Source organism: Hyperolius riggenbachi, chromosome 6 (assembly GCF_040937935.1).
Source record: "Hyperolius riggenbachi isolate aHypRig1 chromosome 6, aHypRig1.pri, whole genome shotgun sequence".
In the NCBI taxonomy this organism is placed as follows: domain Eukaryota; kingdom Metazoa; phylum Chordata; class Amphibia; order Anura; family Hyperoliidae; genus Hyperolius; species Hyperolius riggenbachi.
In genome coordinates, this window is record NC_090651.1 from 48,389,928 (window position 1) to 48,409,695 (window position 19,768).

General features: G+C 43.8%; 1 protein-coding gene across 6 annotated transcripts in view; it reads left to right on the plus strand.

Moving 5' to 3' along the window:
• The window catches only part of NEGR1 (neuronal growth regulator 1), a 748,663-nt gene that overhangs the window by 640,884 nt on the left and 88,011 nt on the right, over positions 1–19,768 (plus strand). For 2 of the 6 annotated variants that reach the window (XM_068239223.1, XM_068239227.1), the window contains exon 7: positions 6,891–6,932. The exons of the other annotated variants lie outside the window; for them this stretch is intronic. In XM_068239223.1, the coding sequence (XP_068095324.1) occupies positions 6,891–6,932 (42 nt within the window). The remainder of the gene's footprint in view (positions 1–6,890; positions 6,933–19,768) is intronic. 6 annotated transcript variants of the gene reach the window in all.

The window sequence follows — 19,768 nt, forward strand, 5'->3', positions numbered from 1 at the left end:
GCTTCCTTTCAACCAAAAAGATGGCTGCCCCCATGAAATCACCAACATTTGCCTGTTCTTTTAAAACAGGGTGGGTAAGAGATTATATTACCTATCTATTTTAATTAACATAACAAATGTAACTTAATGGCAGTATGTTTGTTTAGGTTGATGTGATGATCCGCTCAGCTGGCTGCACAGGCAGACAGCTGTTTGTCCATTCCTCTAGTCTGTGGGCTGCAGGTCTCTGGAACAGAGACCTGTCTTTCCATTGCAAGTATCTGGTCTGTTCTCTTGCTGGGGAATTTGCATACATTCGTTATGCAAATCCCCTACCTGCCTTCTCTGATGACTGGCACTATAAGAGCTTTATGTTTCCCAGAAGGCTTTGCTGGTCATTTCCTTTCCATGGTCTGTTCCTGATGGACACTGCTGGAGTGTCAGCTATTGCTATCTAGTATACAGTAGTTAATTCCTGGGGGTTGCTTTAGGCTCCCCTTCTAGCCCAGTCAGGTTGTATTATCTGTATTGCCTGTTCTGTCTTGTCTTGCCTGTTGCCATTGTCCTGTCCCAATGGTGGTCGACAGGAAATGGTTCTGATCTCTGTTCTTGGAGTATAGCTGGTGCAGCGGTTGCTACCAGCTATCTCTTGTGTTTTGTCTCCTGGGATCGCGCTAGCTACTTTGCGCTAGCGCTGGGGATCCTTCTGTTCTGTCTTCTGGGATCACGCTAGCTACTTTTCGCTAGCGCTGGGGATCCTTCTGTTCTGCTACTCTGTACCTGGATCACGCTAGCCACTTTTCGCTAGTGCTGTGGATCCTATCTCTCGTTTGTCCCTGTTTTCGTGTGTCTGTCTTGTCTGCTACGCTTGCTGGAGGCTCGGTGAGGTAACCGTTAAGCAAGCGCTCGCGTCCTCTGTTTCATGTTTGTCTGTTAACGGTTAGTTAGGCGTGCTTGTCTCTATTGTGCTTATCACGTGGAGATCGCGCATAACCGCGTGCACTGTTGCAAATGAGTGCGGTGTTCGCGGTTAGCTAGCGTTTGTTGTTTTCCGTATCTCCTTATTGTATTATTTGCTGTGCCTTTGCTACCCTCGTATTCTATTCTGATCTGCCTTGTGTCACGTCTGGCGATCGCACCTCTTGCGATCGCGTTCCTATTTCCGTTCCTATTTCGTATCTGCTGTTGTGTGTGCGCGGTCGCGGGGTGGCGACTGGATTGGCACACACACATACAACCTGTCCCTTTGCTCAATCTCATTCGCAATCGCCTCTCTTGCGATTGCGTTCTGCGCTTCGTACAATTCCTGTCTGGCACTTGTGGAGGTACAGAGGATTGGTTCCTCTGCACTCCCCAGCGCCATCTGCCGACAGGAATTTCCCTCTACAGATGCGTAGCACCTTTTGCTGGGTGCCTGCAAATATACGCTTGTGGAGGATTTCCGCTGCATACGAGGGTACGCGTCACGCGTACCCTCGTATGCGTCATCACGTAGAGGACGTGAGGTCAGAGAAAGGGCGGAAGTACCACAAGGGTACTACCGCTGAACCGCCCGCTGCCCGGCCTCAACGCGTCACTCTGCTACTCGGACTCCTCCTCCTCCTCACTTCACTGCCAGTGCCAGGCCAGCCACCAAGTACTATTTAACTTGCCTTAAACTTTTTTTATGGGGAAGCGGGCAGAGGGGGGAGCGCTAGCGGAGGGGGTGGGGGGAATTTCCGACCCCCCCGCGATCGGGGCATGCTCCCCCCTTATGCCTGCGACCCCATAGGACCCCTAAAATGGGCATGTTCGGGGGTCCCATTGACTTCCATTGAGTTCGGCGTTCGGGCCGAACATGCCGAACATCTGGCCCATGTTCGGCCTGTTCGGCCCGAACCCGAACATCCAGGTGTTCGCCCAACACTAGCGCTGATCACGGAGAAAGTTCCACAATCGTTACAGTTGAAGTTCCCCTTTAAGGAGAAGAGTGGGAACAAGACCTTGTAGTGGTGCAAAGGAAATGTTTTTTTAAACTCGGGAAAATAAGTTACATTTTTTTTCAAAATCGATTTTCTCAAAAACCACAAAGTCTTTTTGACTATTCTCCTTAACATACTGTATGTAGCAATTTTGGTGACATGTATGGGGGCTTTGCTGTTAACCTTTAAAGTTGGCCAAAAATTACGTAAAAAATTATGCAATATTACAAATGGATTACTCAAAACTAGTTGAATGTCCAAATCGTAATTTTGTATGGCTGTGATTGCGAAAATACATGCAAAATTTCACGTAATCGTAATTAGCACAGTCAATGGTTATATCAAACAGCAAAGATACTACATGAAGAAAAGTAATATTTGGTTACGTAGAAAGTGGAAAGAATACAAGGTTAGCAACCAACGGTAAGCAATCACCAACATAAAAAGCATTACTAGACCCTGTGGGGTTTGAGTGTAATCTAGACGTGAAGGCACTGCAATACATAACAGAACTTCAAGAGAGTGATCGGTGTTGACAGGCAGAACCAGTCATGGTAAATTGACAATAATAAGTAGCACCATTTAGCTTTTCCAAGGTAGCACTCCCACTATTCAGTCACAAAGCAGCCAGGCATAGTTCCCACCCAACATCTGTATTTAATTTAATATTCTCGGATCCTATGAAATGTAGAGACCGTATTTCTGTGTACATAAATCAACTTTTTGTAGGGGAGGGTGCTATCTATGCATTTGCTCCATTCAGCTCTGGTAGTTAGGTTTGGGCTCAGCCATTTCAGGGCACTTTCCTGACTAGCAGCCAATAGAGTCTCGCACATAAACTTTGTAGCATCTGCCTGGATACTTTCATCCAAAAACTCACCTGGAACACATTGTATTGGGGTCTTAAGGGACCCATACGCTGGTTGTTTTCAGCCATTGATCGATCGGAAATCGATTCTATCAAATCTATCAATCTATTCGCGGCCAATTTTGATCAATTTCGATTGATTTGATCTATCTGACAGGATGTTAAATCTAGGCCCATAGCGTTGCATTGGATCTAATGGTCCAATAATGCACTTAGATTTCCAATAGAGGTGGGACCATCTTTACTAAGATCTAGTCTCCCGCCTTAGCAAGGCTTAGTGAGTAGTGTTCCTGCCGCCTCTCCTCGCTCAGAGAAGAGCTGTTTACTAAAGAAAAGCCAACTTTCAGTACCTCCTCAGTTAGGTTTTTATGGTCTCTTTTCAACTCCCTTCATTGATTTTTATGCTCTTTGCAACTTCCTTCATTGATTTTTATGCTCGTCGGTGGGTTTGGCGACATACCGATAATATGATTCCGCTTGTTGTATCTGCAATTCCACGTCTGCACACTTTTACTAGTATCAGCCTTACACCCTGTGACATTAGCAATCAAGACTCCCCAGTCCCACAAGTATGCTTTGAACGACTCCCACACTAGCGCGATATTTTCTTTATCCCTATGTATATGGAAAACTACATATTGATACATACTGTATATTGAAACAGTGTCTTCCGCAGGAAACAGATGTCACCAAAATAAATTGAGTCTCCAATACCTAAGTGGGGAAGGGGGGACCTGACACCAACACAGCATCACAGTAATTAGAGAGTGGTCAGAGATCAATCTGGGTAGAGTTGCTGAATCCAAAATCAATGCAAGTAGCTCACAGGACACAAAAATATATACTGAAACAGTTAACAGAGGTGCCAGAGCCGTCTTAAAGGGGTTCTTCCGCGAATGAGGAAAAAAATAAAAAGTGGTTTATGCATAAACTATTAAACATCCTTCTAAAATAGTGTAAAAAGTTTTTTTTTAAAAAATGAATGGTTTCATCAATACAACAGGTAATGTAAATAGTGACTTATGAAGGACTGGAAGGCTAATCCATTTGTTAGGGGTGTTTTTTTTTTTACTTTCTTTTCACAACCATAACTCCTGCCTAAGTAGTTTTCAGTGGTATAACCCACTTCTAGCAGGAATCGCAGTTAAAGCCCTAACGGCTCCACTTAGCTGCTGAATATGTGTTTACATTGTTGCTAGGCAACCAGATGCCGTGCAGAGACTCATTTGAGAAGAGTCATAAGCTGCTGGGAGAAGGAATCAGTCCCATCTACACCATATGATCCTTTGTCAGATTCGATTCAATTTTATTTGATTCAATCTGACATGTCCAATTAATTATTCGATTCAATTCGGTTCAAACTGAATCGAATCATGAATCAGACATGTCAGATTAAATCAAATAAATTCAATGAATTGAATCGAATCTGACAAAGAATCATATGGTGTAGATGGGACTGATTCTCCCAGCAGCTTATGACTCTTCACAAACGAGTCTCTGCACCTGGGATCTGGTTGCCTAGCAACAATGTAAACACATATTCAGCAGCTCAGCAGAGCTAAGCCGTTAGGGCTGTAACGGGGATTCCTGCTAGAAGTGGGTTATACCACTGAAAACTACTTAGGCAGGAGTTGTGTTTATGAAAAGAAAGTAAAAAAAAAACAAACACCCCTAACAAATGGATTAGCCTCCCAGCCGCCATCCGTCACTATTTACATTACATGTTGTATTGATGAAACCATTCATTTAAAAAAAAAGTAGTGGTGGACTTACCTCCTCCAATTAGACACCAAAAAAATTGTTGGTTTATAATAGACAACAATTTTATTCACAATACTCCAAATTATTTTAGCACTTTGGAGTATTGTGAATGAAATTGTTGTCTATTATAAACCAATGATTTTTTTGGTGTCTACTTGAAGGAGGTAAGTCCACCACTACAGAGGGTTCTAAATTCCTGTTGTGTAGCAGTAATCTGCAGCTGCAGCGGGCGCATATCATCTTCCAACGTGCTAACTCAGCCCTCAGCTATCTGGGAGCGCACGTTCTGTAAGCCCTGCCTGAGGAGAGAGACGTTCGTCTTCACCTCCTCCAGTTTGCATGTACCAGAAGTTACAGAAATTGCCTGGCAGGACAGAACCGTTTCCAGGATTTATTTGAGAAACTAAAGGAAACATGAAGTGAGGTAAATATGTAAGGGACAATTGTTACTTGAAAAAAAAAATCTGCTTACCTGAGCATTGTGATGAAACGCAACCTCTAATACCATCTGAATTAAAGGAATACTATCGATGTATGCATTTATTTTTAAATGCTGTATGTTGTAGCACACATTAGGGCAAGTACTAGGAGCAATTTAAATCCTCACACAGCTGTTCCTCTCAGCTGTAAAATCCTCCGTCAGTTTTGGCGTCAGTGTTGGATACAAAATGTATCTAATACTGAGCTCCCAGAGGGCTAGACCATGTCTCTGCAAAGGGAAGATGCTATCAACTCCTCAGTTTATAGTTTAATTATCACCTTGCTGAAAGAATCTTGTTGATATGGTGGTAAGGGGTTAAAGATTCTAGCAATGTGTGTTTATTATCTTTGCTTCTCTTTACTGATAAAGATACTAATAATGCTAATTGTAGACAGTGGTCTGCCCCTCTCAGCAGCTTGTAAAGTGGATGCAGCCTGGAGTGAATCACCACAAGCAGGCAGCCAGTCTGAGTGTAAACACAGACTCCTGGTATAGCTTGTTATATTCCAGCAATATTCCAGCTCATTTAGTTACCTGTTACCACCTCAGATCAGCCTATTTCTCCTCATGTCTGCTGCATGCTGTGAGTGACACAGTGAAATATATTTGTGAGCTGTGTGACAGAGTAACCAAGCAGCTCAGGGTGACCCAAACTACTATGAGCTGTGTGAGAAATGAATTTTTAAGCAGGGATAGCGAGAGAGAGACCTGGGTGAATAAATAAAGTGCCCCTAGCACTAGTGGTAATGTGTACACTAATATAGAGTATTAAAAAAAAAAGTCGTTTCAATCGATAGTACTCCTTTAAACCTGAAGTGAAAATAAACTAAAGTTTTATATTGAAAATAATTGTACCTGTAGAATTAACCAGAATAGAACTTTCCTAATTCTTATTCTTGGTTTTAAGGGCTGAAAAATCTAACTTGGAAACTGATTTAACATCACACTGCTATTTTAAAGTAAACCTGCAATAAAAAAGTGGCCCTGAAGGGATACTTACCTTGGATGGGGGAAGCCTCTGGATACTAAAGAGGCTTCCCCCGTCCTTCCCACCCTTCTGGATCCAGCGCTGGCTCCCTCGGACAAAGATGGGGCAATAATATTTACAATTGCTGCTGTGCTCATGGGCAGTAGCTGCTCTCTGCTCGGGCTCCAATGTAAATAGTGCGCCTGCACAATATAGCAGACCCAACTGTGCTCGGTTATTTCTCCAGAGCGTGAGCATAGAGCTACTACTGCGCATGTGTGCACGCCGTCAATCGGCCGACAAGGAGATCCTCACGGGGGGAAGTTCAGCACTGGACTTCCTCTACTGAGGAGGAAGGGGGAAGCCTATTTAAGATCCACAGCCTTCCCACTCCTTTGGTAAGTGCCCCCCAGGGGCTTTTTTTGTTAAAGATTCTCGTTAAGTGTTTCTATTGCCATGCAGGCATTTTATGACCTCTAATTAGTTATCAAGAGATCTGGCGCTGTAATCAGAGATAAAGCAGTGGATTATGTATCCTTTGCAATGAAAAAAAAAAGTGAACAAAGGCAAGTTCTAAGTAGGATTCACATGTTTTTTTCATCATGTCACATGTTCAAGTACCCTTTAAGCCACAGCAGAGAATGTGCATGCCCGGTTGGTGTTGGTGATGCAGCAGCTGAATGCTGACATATATTCATATCACTTGCTTCCTGTCTTGAGATATTTCCGTACTAACAGTTTGTATTTCACTGTAAACCCTGTATGTTTGCATGAATGTCGCCTGTCTCATTCTATGTCTGTCTTCCATACAGTGTGTGATTAATTCCCAACCTCTTCTTGTTTTGTTTTTTCTTTCCTCTTCCCCTACTGTAGAAATTATTGAACCTTCCACCTCTAGTCCTGTCACCAGCTCAGGTCAGTGTCCACATACACTCAAGTATGTTTGGGTACTTCCTCTCTGCTTTGTCATGTCATCCACCACCATTTCATGTCTAACGCTCAAAGTCACTAAAGGGTGCCTCCCCCCAAAAAAGTTTGGTTTCAGTATACCCACTGCCTTCATTTGTGTTTAGGTAATCCCAGGCTTCCCAGTTTTTGTTTCTGTCAAAAAGCCGCCTCCTCTTTAAAGGTGGAGTTCCGACACTGTTGTATGTTAGATGTATTTTAGATGTATGTTAGATCAATAGGACATTGGGTCCAATCCAATTCATTGTTACTCCAAGTTTATCCCAGGTGATATTTTCATATCTTAGGCTTGATTCACTAACCGGCGCTAAGTGTTAACGCCGGAGTAAAAAAGAGTTTTCCGGTGCTGAGCCGGTTAGTGTGCCTTATCTGAGTTAGTGTGCCTTATCTGAGGTTAGTGTGCCTTATCTGAGTTAGTGTGCCTTATCTGAGGTTAGTGTGCCTTATCTGGATTACTCAAAACTAGTTGAATGTCCAAATCGTAATTTTGAATGGCTGTAATTGCGAAAATACATGCAAAATTTCACGTAATCGTAATTAGCATAGTCAATGGTTATATCAAACAGCAAAGATACTACATGAAGAAAAGTCATATTTGGTTACGTAGAAAGTGGAAAGAATACAAGGTTAGCAACCAACGGTAAGCAATCACAAACATAAAAGGCATTACTAGATCCTGTGGGGTTTGGGTGTAATCTAGACGTGAAGGCACTGCAATGCATAACAGAACTTCAAGAGAGTGATCGGTGCTGACAGGCAAGATAAATTGACATTAAAGAGAATCTGTATTGTTAAAATCACACAAAAGTAAACATACCAGTGCGTTAGGGGACATCTCCTATTACCCTCTGTCACAATTTCGCCACTCCTCGCCGCATTAAAAGTGGTTAAAAATAGTTTTAAAAAGTTTGTTTATAAACAAACAAAATGGCCACCAAAACAGGAAGTAGATTGATGTACAGTATGTCCACACATAGAAAATACATCCATACACAAGCAGGCTGTATACAGCCTTCCTTTTGAATCTCAATAGATCATTTGTGTGTTTCTTTCCCCCTGCAGCTATCTTCCACTGAAGTGTCAGGCTGTTTCTTCCTGCAGAGTGCAGACAGCTCTGCCTGTATGTAATTCCTCAGTATGTGAAAGCCCAGCCAGCTCAGAGGAGGATTTATCCAGCTTGTAAAAGATAATAGAACAGAGAGAAGCTGCACTAATCTAAATATCACACAGGCAGTGTGCAGAGAGGGGCCTGGATGGGGGAGTTCATAGCAGAACCACAACACTGAAGAACTTGGCAGCCTTCCAGACAAGTCTGACAAGAGAGAGATAAGTTGATTTATTACAGAGATGGTGGTAGTAGAACGTGCTGCAGTAAGCCAGAACACATTAGAATAGCTTTTGGAACTTGTAGGATGATAAAAAACAGGATGCAATTTTTGTTACGGAGTCTCTTTAACAAGTAGCACCATTTAGCTGTTCCAAGGTAGCACTCCCACTATTCAGTCACAAAGCAGCCAGGCATAGTTCCGACCCAACATCTGTATTTAATTTAATGTTCCCGGATCCTATGAAATGTAGATATACGGTGTACATACGGTAAATCAACTTTTTGTAGGGGAGGGTGCTATCTATGCATTTGATCCAGTCAGCTCTGGTAGTTAGGTTTGGGCTCAGCCATTTCAGGGCACTTTCCTGCCTAGCAGCCAATAGAGTCTCGCACATAACTTTGAGTTAGTGTGCCTTATCTGAGGTTAGTGTGCCTTATCTGAGGTTAGTGTGCCTTATCTGAGGTTAGTGTGCCTTATCTGAGGTTAGTGTGCCTTATCTGAACTTAGTGCCCCTTAAGTAGCTTTATGCACACTAAAAGATGCACAAAGCTACATCGCGCACAGAGTAATGCGCCGAACTTTGAGCACGGTGCAACACGATGCGACGGTGTAGTGCGCAATGTAGCTTTGTGCATCTTTTAGTGTGCACAAAGCTACTTAAGGGGCACTAAGTTCAGATAAGGCACACTAACCTCAGATAAGGCACACTAACCTCAGATAAGGCACACTAACCTCAGATAAGGCACACTAACCTCAGATAAGGCACACTAACTCAGATAAGGCACACTAACCTCAGATAAGGTTAGCGCAGTAGTTTGTGCCCACTAAGTGATAAGGCACACTAACTGGCTTAGTGCCGGTTAATGAATCAAGGCCCTTTTCAATAAAGTGCCTTTTAAGCCACTAATAAGCAAGAAAATGCTCAGAATAATTTTGACAGTACGTTTTCACCTATTTTATGGTACTTTTTCAATTGCACAGTTCTAAAAAGTTATTTTAAACAGAAGACGAAAAATTATCACCTAGGAGAAAAAGTGAATTGGATCACAAAACATGTCTCATCTTTCTTATTTTTCACCTCAACTAAGAGGAGAGATAATTTCTGAGATAAACAAATGAGGGCCCTTGTTCAGTTCACTGTTTTTTCTGAAGGTGGCCATACACCAGGCGACTTGGTGGCTGATCAATCATCTGATTCGATTATTATAATTGGATGAAAATCGGTGCCGCCAAGAGCATGCCCGATCGAGGATGCGACCAATTTCGGGCCTAATATGGTGTCTCATGTATTGATTTGAGATACTGCAAGATGTAGGGCCAACATGCTGGAACGGCTGCGTGGTGGTAACGGCATGTGATATCGGGACCAGTGACGAACCCTGCGGAATCCCCACACGTTAGGCCAACAACCACATGGGGCATGTGCATGTGCTTGGAGAACAGAGCACGGAGCCAGCGGGCAAAGTATACTGCATGGGGCACAATTTAAATTAGGGGGCACGCCGGCGAGGCAGCGGATGAGGCGTCACAAGGCCGATTCCCAAGAGATTTCATGCTGAAATTGATTGGGAATCATCCATCGGTATATAGGCAGGCAAAAGATCTCTCTCCAATCAGATTCAATCAGAGAGAGAGCTGTTTCTTGGTCAATCTTCCCATACGTCGTCTGATGTATGGCCACCTTAAAGAACAAGCGACACCCATGCTAACCTAGAAATAAAAAATACATATATAAGTAGATAAATACTACTTCTACTTACATAACAGATGTATTGTGCTATCCACGTAATGATTCCTGTGAATTTTATAAAGGAAAAGCAGAAAATCCTATTCTAGGCGGTGGCCATCTTGCCAAGCTAATGCTGACATCATATCCTCCCTGACTCTTGTTTTCCCCCTCCCTTCTCTTGCTCATTGTGTATTCATTAGCTGCCCTCCTCCCAGAGTCTTCAGACACTCCCACTGAGGTGTATACTAAGAACTGCACTGTATTATCCTCCAATCGTTGAGTCAACTCAGCCTTGCTTGTAAACACAAGTGAGCAGAGGTGTTTCAGATAAGAAAGCTAGGCAGGGAAATAAATGGAAGAGGAGGAATATATTATAGATAAAAAGAACTCCCAGCATGCAACTCTTTGGCACTCTTTGGCACTAGGGCCAGTGCAAGTATGTGACAACTCCAATCCAAAACAGCAGAAAAAGTTTTGCAAGTTTTGAATGCAGGATTAGCATCTTTATCACTTAATACACTCAGACCAGTTTCTGTTGAAATTTGATTTCTATGATGACAATCCCGCTTTAAGTTTTCTTCTAGAAGATTATTTTTCATTTTCTGTTTAAAGTAACTTTTCAGATCTCTGCAATTGAAAAGTACCAAAAAGTCGGTGAAAATTCTGAGTATTTTCTTGGTTGCTGGTGGCTTAGAAGGCATTTTTTTGATAAGGTGTAAAAAATATCACCTGGGAGAAAACTTAAGAGAAAAAGTAAATTAAATACGCCCCATGGGGTCTGATGCACTAAACCCTGCTAAAGTTGGCGTGTGCAGGGAATGCACAGTAATTTAAATGTTACTAGCGCAAGGGGAGCACTGGCCGTTAACCCATTAGCGGCCCGTGCTTTACCGCGGTAACGTGTGCAGTAGTATGGTAACTAGTGTTACCATAGCAACACATGCGTTGACCTACTAACGCACGTGGCGCTATTGAGTTAGCAGATCCCCCTGTGCTAGTAACATTTAAATTACTGTGCTCTCTCTCCCCACAACAACTTTACCGGAATTTAATGCATCAGGTCCTAGGTGAGATGAATCATGAGATAAGACCAATAAGAAGAGGTAATTCAAGTTCAAATAAATTGTAGCTTTTGCAAAGTAAAATAGGAAACTACAGTACCTACTGCCAGTGTCAGACTGGGAGGTGGAAAAGCTGAGGAAATCCACCTGCTGGCCAAGCAGCAGTAACCCTGTGTGATCACTCCAAATAGAAACGTGCAGCAAGTCTTCACTGTGAGCAGCAACACCTGATTGCTGCTGCTTGGCCAACAAGTGCATTTCCTCAGCTTTTCCAGCTACCAGTCCAACACTGCCTACTGCATGAATTCACAGTTTCTTATTGCCTCCTCACCAATATCCAGCTGCTTGCTTATGCCCTCCCTCCTCTCAGTCAGTCCGAAAAGATGATTGGCTGTCAGCAGGGAGGCGTGGCTGTAGCTTACAAAGCAATCATGGCTCCATCCATGCCCATGTGACTAAAGGTGTGTGTGTGTGGGGGGGGGGGGGGGGTTTAAGGTTAGCTAGGTGTGAGCATGGAGATGTCAGTTCTTTAGAATCACTGCACTGTACAACAGGTATTCGCTGCACTGTACAACAGGTATTCGCTGCACTGTACAACAGGTATTCACTGCACTGTACAACAGGTATTCGCTGCACTGTACAACAGGTATTTCCCCTCTGAAAAATTGCAAAACATTTTTTACCATAATAAGTTTAAAACTGTTAAATGCATATAAAATGAGTTCATGAACTGCAAGAGATTTGGAATGAAAGGAATATGGTGCCCACCATCTGTATTACCTGCCAGTAACTTTTGTTTCACTTCTCAATCACTGTAATTTGTCTCACAGTGATTAGGAGGTCAGAAGCCAATAGAAACTGCTCCTGACCAAGTTACGGTACTCTGCTGTCTTTACACAGCTGAAATCTGCCCCGCCCGGTACGCGCTATTGTGTCCTGTCATCTGTGTTTGAATTCAGACAGCATTAAAACTACGCAGCATCAGGCCTAAGTAGCTACATGTGCTGCATAGTTTTAATTCCAGAACCGGTTAACCACCTCCCTGGCGTTCTGATTCTGCACGGCCACGCATGTTTTTTTAATTCTAATTTTTTTTAAATCATGTAGCTAGCCTATCAATAGCTACATGATACCCCCCTCCCTGCCGATTCCCGCCCACCCTTCCGATCGCCACCGGCGATCATGCCCATCAGGAAATCCTGTTCAGAACGGGATTTCCTTTAGGTCTTCCCCATCGCCATGGCGACGAACGGAATGACGCCATCAACATCGTGACATCATAGGGAGTCCCGATCCACCCCTCAGTGCTGACTGGCACTGATTGGCCCGGCTGCGCACAGGGTCTTGGGGTGGGGGCCCTATTACGCAGCGGGTAGGGGCGGATCGGCAGCGATCGGAGAAACACGCAGCTAGCACAGTGCTAGCTGCGTGTTTAAAAAAAAAATCTTCAAATAGGCCCACCAGGGCCTAAGCGGTGCCCTCCGGCGTCACTGGACGAGCTCAGCTCGTCCAGAACGCTAGGGAGATTAAAGGAAATGTTAAGTGAGGGAAAAAGTTTAATTGTACAGACCTGAGGCTTCCTTTAGCCTCCAGAAGTATCTGAAGTACCTCTGTGTCCTGCTGGTCCTTCCCGTTGTGCCGCTGTCAGCTCCAGTGTGCTGGACCACAGGTTAAGACGAATGACACTCACCCTGGCGGTGGTAAATACTATTCCCCCTCTGAGTCATAGTAACTCGGAGGAAGGAGTAATTACCCTTACGTGCCACGTGCAGAAGAACATTACTGCTATGGCATCGCCTAACACCGTGCGCTGAAACCATCTGCTTTGCCATGCCGTTAGTACCGGTAAAATTGTACTGCAATTTTACCGCTACTTTAAGCATCAAGCCCATGAGGTATATAGTAGGCCTCATAATTTATAGTTATGTTTCTGTGGCTGACTGTTTTGAGGGTTGGAATTTATAGGTTGGACGAGTTTTGAAACTTTTGCTTTTCTTGCATTTGTATCTCCTAATAAGTGTGAGACGGCGATATCCCCTGTAGGCACAGAGTCTTTCTCTCTGATGTCTACAGAACGCTCACATAAACACAGCGTTCCGTGGGACAATTTGTAACACTAAAGCAGACAATGTCTGTACAAATGATTGTCTAATCTTCCTAATCACTTTGAAGAACGGCAAAAAGCACACAGTCTCCGGCTCTAAAGTGATACATGTTCCACAAAAATACACAGACTCGAGAAATCAATACTCTGAGGGTAGAAGTCAACCTGTATGAGTTTTATAGAGTGTTCCCCAATGGCCCCAACTCACTAAAGAGAGAAATGTTCTTTCTTGTCTCTGATAACTTCAAATATCCAAAAAGATTCATTTTATTTTTCATTATTTTCATTTTTCACTCCGTAAACTCAGATTAAGTATTTAAAGCGAAACAAAGAATAGAGTTGAGACCTCTCGTTCTCCAGCATCAAAACCAGCTAAGGTTGGGCTCACACTACAATGCAAATGCAGCAAATGCGGAAACAGTGCGGTCAGTTCATCCACTCAGGATGATCAGCTCATCCACGCTGATCGCATTCACACCTGCCATTTCCATCCATTACATTTGCACCGCAACCCAATTGCTTCCCCGTCCACCGGTATTTCTCCTGTTTTTCACGTCGCCCGCATATGGCTTCCTTATAGTTTGTAAAGAAAAAAAACATGTGAATCCTACCTAGCAAGGAGAATTCTCATTGGTCCACATAAACCAATGAGAATTTTCTCAGTTGCAGGACGCTTCTCATTGTTTTTGTTTTTTACAAACAGGAAGCCTATATGATTACTGGTTACCGGGACCAGCGGGGTTAGGATGAGCCAGGACAGCGGTGCTCAATTTTGATGGTAAACTTAGCTTTTCTTATAGGCTTGCATTGGGTCCGATTCGACTTTGCAGTCAGCATGTTGCGGCTGCAGGTCAGCATTTTGCATTGCACTTCAGTGAGCCTGTCGTGCAGTTACATCTGTTTGACAGAGTAAATTGTTAATAACATAGGATTCATTTAGCATGCAATTTTGCGTGTCACTGCGTTGCAGTAAATGTGGCATTTTCCCCTGCACCATGAACGGGCCCTTAGACTGTGCTCAGAGGGAGGAAACTGAGGCCCTTTTCACACTGATGCGGTGCATTACCCTGTTTTGCTGCAGGGTAACGCTACACCAAAGTAAGTCTATGGGACATTTCATACCTAGCATGATGCAATGCACCGGAAGTCGCAAGTTTGCAACCACGAGCAAAAGCATGTTATCAGGCTTTAGACTAAGGGCTTGTTCACACTGTAAGCGTTTTCGATTATTTTTAAGCACTGGTGATTTCAAAAATTGCTTTAAAAGCGCTTCTGCAATGTTGCTCTATGTGAGTGTTCTCACATGAGCGATGAGCTTTCTTTCCAATTGCAAAAGCAGCTCCGGCACCATTTCCTGAGCGCTTGTGCTTCAATACAAAGTATGGGGAAATCGCAAATCACTTGAAAAGGCGCTTTGAAAAGCTATATGCCCAGCACTTTTACGAATAAATACATTGTATTTATTCTGTTCCAGGTCAAAGAGTTCATCAGGAAGAAAAAAAAATTGCCGGACAAAAGCGATTTAAAAAGCCATTAGAAAAGCGCAAATCGATCTAAAAGCGCAGGGAGAAGCGCTTTAAAAAGCGCTCACAAAAGCGTTCAGTGCTTGCGATTGCACTGGCGATTTATAATGTGAATGTTCAAACGCCGACTCATTCACAATATGGAAATCTCTGCATGAAATTACCAGCTACAGGAAGAAATCTCCGCCCTCACTAAATAATCTGCAGCTTGCAAATGAACTGAATACATTTTATTGCAGGTTTGCACTAGCAACAAAAGCCAAACACACCAAGTCAATTCGCATAATTTCCATCTCTGCAGCAGGCAAACTGAACACTCTTCCTGCCAGCCAACGTCTCCACCCCCTGCGGTGCCTCAGCAACTATACAACACAGGAGGCCAGACACAATCTATTGACCTGTCCCCAGATGTGCATGCTCAACAATATGCCAATCAGATGTAAGCAGACTCTTCAAAAGACAAAACACTAGGAAAGCAATGGGGCCAGACTCTATCTCTGCGAAATGCCTGAAACTCTGTGCCGATCAATTAGCTCCTGTATTCACAGACATATTCAAAGCATCTCTCGAACTCTCAATTGTTCCGGACTGTTTTAAAAGGTCAACTATTGTACCAATCCCAAAAAATTCAAAACCTACATGTTTAAATGATTACAGGCCTGTTGCCCTGACATCATTGGTCATGAAAGCATTTGAAAAACTGTTAATGGCTTACCTGAAATCTATCACAGATCCCCTGCTGGACTCTCTGCAATTTGCCTACAGGCCTAATAGATCCGCAGATGATGCCGTGAACATGTGTTTGCATTATGTACTACAGCATCTAGACACCCCAGGAACCTACACCAGGATTTTATTTGTAGATTACAGCTCTGCATTTAATACCATAATGCCATCTCTGCTACACAGCAAGCTCTCCCAGCTACACATACCTGAATCCATCTGCAAATGGATAACCGATTTCCTAACCGATAGGAGACAGCGTGTTAGACTTGGTAAACACACATCAAGCTCTCTGACCGTCAGTACTGGGGCACCCCAGGGCTGTGTGCTTTCCCCACTGCTCTACTCACTGTACACCAACGACTGCATCTCCACAGATCCATCTGTTAAGGTTCTGAAGTTTGCAGATGACACAACAGTAGTTAGTCTTATACAAAACGGGGATGAATCTGCATACAGGCAGGTGGTGGGACAGCTTTCCTCCTGGTGCAGCAGCAACAACTTGGAACTAAACGCTCTCAAACCATGGAGATGATAATAGACTTTAGGAGATCTCCCCCCCAGCACCTCCCCTTAACCATAAATGGATCCACAATAACCCAGGTAGAGTCATTCAAGTTTCTTGGGTCCACGATCTCATACAACCTAAAATGGGATAACAATACGGCCACTATTGTCAAGAAAGCGCAACAGAGGATGTACCATCTACGGCAGCTGAAAAAGTTTGGCCTACCTCAAAATTTAATGGTGCAGTTCTACACTGCAATTATTGAATCCACCATAACATCATCTATGACTGTATGGTTCAGCTCCTGCTCAGCATTAGAAAAGGGGAGGCTGCAGCGCATCATCCGAACAGCGGAAAGGATAATTGGCTGTAGCTTACCTTCCCTGCAGGATCTTTACGCTAGCAGGTGCAGAAAGAGAGCATCCAAAATTGCCTCTGACCCCTCTCACCCAGCTCACTCCATCTTCCAGCGCATGCCTTCAGGAGTAAGATTCCGGTCAATCGCTACCAAAACCTCTAGACACAGGAACAGCTTTTTTCCTCAAGCGGTAGCCATACTAAATGCAGAACCACGCTAGAGCTGCTAGGACTTGATAGTAATCAGCACAGAACTGTAAATGAACAATTCTCACATTGCTTACTGCCACTATACTTATAATGTCCTTGACTTGTAATATACACACTGTCTGTCCTTGTATTGTTTTTGTTTGTGTTTGTTAAGCAACTGCCAAGACAAATTCCTTGTAGGTGCAAACTTACTTGGCGAAATAAAATTGATTCTGATTCTGATTCTGACAAGGGCTTATTTCCACTAGTTCTGCATCATTTCTGTATCAGTTTTTCTGCATCCAGATTTCTGGATGTGGCTATTTAGGGCCTGTTTCCACTACACGCAATTCTTCTGATGCAGATTTCTGCATCATGCATCTGTTTTTCCATACAATGACATACACGTTAGTGAGAACAGGCCCACAGGCATTCATTGGAGTCAGTTTTTCTGCATCCAGTATCCACGTTTAGTAGAAACAGGTCCTTAGCAACTGCCATCCAGAAAATGCTTCTGAAAACAAAGAAAACCCTGAGAATCCCCACGAGGAGATGGACTTGACCAACACCTGTTGGTTCTGTCCTATTTCAGCTGCTTACTTTTTGCGCTGTAGCGGTCTTTTAATTTCAAAGATTAGCTTTAAGAAAGATGGTAAAATGTGAATAAGTAAAACAATTCATGAGATAAGTTTAGTGAATCACCACTAAAGTCATAGGTGTAACACTGTTTAAAATCTCAACTTATTTTTTTATCTAAATTATTCTGAGCCGCCCAGAACAGGTATGGAAACTGCTAAACACAAGTTCATTAGAGATAATGGGTGCTAAATCAAGGAGCGTAGAAGCTCAGGAGTCCAAATAGAGGTCACTCTGGCATGAACTATTACTGCACTAGGCAAGTTTCCAAACATTTCTTGGACAATACTGTATGTTAATGACAATGCCATTTTAAGCGGCTAGACGTTTTAATGTTCTTACTTTGATGAGTTTTCCGTATGTTGAGCTGCTTTCTTAACCCTCCTGGCGGTATGAAAAATTTCGCCAGGAGGGAGTGCAGCAGTTTTTTTTTTTTTTTTTTAAATCATGTAGCGAGCCCAGGGCTCGCTACATGATAGCCGCTGCTCAACGGCATCCCCCCGCCCGCTTCGATCGCCTTTGGCGATCTCCGATCAGGAAATCCCGTTCAAAGAACGGGATTTCCTGGAGGGCTTCCCCCGTCGCCATGGCGACGGGGCGGGATGACGTCACCGACGTCAGCGACGTCGTGACGTCATTGGGAGTCCCGATCCACCCCTCGGCGCTGCCTGGCACTGATTGGCCAGGCAGCGCACGGGGTCTGGGGGGGGGCACGCGCCGCAACGGATAGCAGTGATCGGGCGCGGGGCGGCGGCAATCAGTGTGCTGGCACAGCTAGCAAAGTGCTAGCTGCGTCCAGGAAAAAAAAATTATGTAAATCGGCCCAGCAGGGCCTGAGCGGCACCCTCCGGCGGCTTACCCCGTGTCACACACAGGGTTACCGCCAAGGAGGTTAAAGCAGGCCGGAACTCAAAACTTCCTCTCTGCTCTCAAAGATAAGCAACAGCATAGTAACCTGTAAAAAAACATTTCTTTGTTACAGCTGATACAAATCCTGCAATAGCTGAGAGATCAAATTACAACTTGCAATTAGTCACATATGATGGGGAATTAGACAGGCTAAACTCTCTAAATACATACAGGGTGCATTTCTCTCTGCTATCCTTCTGTCCTGTGCAAGAGTTCAGGTCCACTTTAAAGGCCATCTTCTGACAGAAATTCTGAGATACCGTCTAGGGGTGGCAAATTTTTAGCGAAGAATCGTTTGAGTAATCAGGTAAATGGGATTGGAAATAACACGTGTTGTAATGCATTGACTATTTCACCATCAACAAACCAATCTGTACTTCCAACCGTTCACAACAAATTAGAAAAAAAACATTTTTCTGATGGACTAAATTGCTGTCAAACTATGGCATTAAAAAGGTACCTGAGGCACCATGTGGCAGGATGAGATAACTATGTGTGTGTGCAGTACAAAGCATATTACTAACCAGGCTGTTTTTCTTTATTTTGCCGCTTGAAAGAGTTAATTTTCAGGCATGCAAATGACAGCTTCTGTCTTGTCTGTACCGTGGTGGGAATATAGTAAACCTCACTGATAACCAAATTACAGCCATAAAAGTTTGCCTGGCAGATTACAACTTCTGAGGGCAGGGGAGAGATAGAAAAAAAGGTCAATAGTTACTGTATTTTAACTCTGGGACACTTTATAGATTGCCATTGTGTAGACACAATAAGACATTCAATATGCTTTGTAAATGCTTAAATATTAAATAAAACCACGGGGTAGCTAAAAAAAGGAGGATAAAAACAATAGTTTATCTCATCAGATTATTTTCGCCTCGGGTTCACTTTAAGAATTGTTTGCAGTCGTTCATAATCACAATTATCTGATCGCTCAAATGATTCTTCGCTGAAAATTGGACTGTTAGTGGCCACCTTAGTCATCAGAGTCCTCAAATATTTCCTCATTCTGTGAAATGAGTCTTCGGCATCTAAAAATTCTCTTTTGAACTTTGAATTACATGGTCAAAAGCATCAGAGAGAGTTTTGTGGGAGTGGCTGCTGATGCCTGGTTTGCATTTTCCCATTGTTTAGACTGCAAGAGGAAGGCATAGACCGAATCTCTCTGGTAAGATTGCAACTTAAAATAAACCTGAGGTAACTTAACTTAAAAGCAAGACATTGGGCTTCCTCCAGCCCCCTTCGGCCTGATCACTCCCTCACCACCATACTCTGCCTCGTGGATGAACCGATATGGCTCCCGGTAACTGTGGGAGTCTGGGCTTACTGCGCATGCATGGCCTGGCCACACGCGCGCCGGGAGTATTCAGCGCAGCACTGCTCCTGCGCCGACTAGCCCCGACAGCCCGAAGTAACCGGGAGGATTGCGGATGATCCAGGAAGCGGAGGATGTTGGCGAGGGAGCGATCAGGCTGAACTGGGCTGGAAGAAGCCCCAGGTACAGTATGTATGAATTTCTCCTTTCAAGTCATCTCAGGTACACTCTGCTCAGTCCAGTGGAGAGAGCCTGGCAGTCAGCACTGTGCATGGAAGAGAGCCTGGCAGCCTGCTCAGTGTATGGGGAGAGAGCCTGGCAGTATGCTCAGTACAGGGGAGAGACCATAGCAGTCTGCTCAGTGTAGGGGAGATAGCTTGGCAGTGTGCTCAGTGCAGTGGACAGA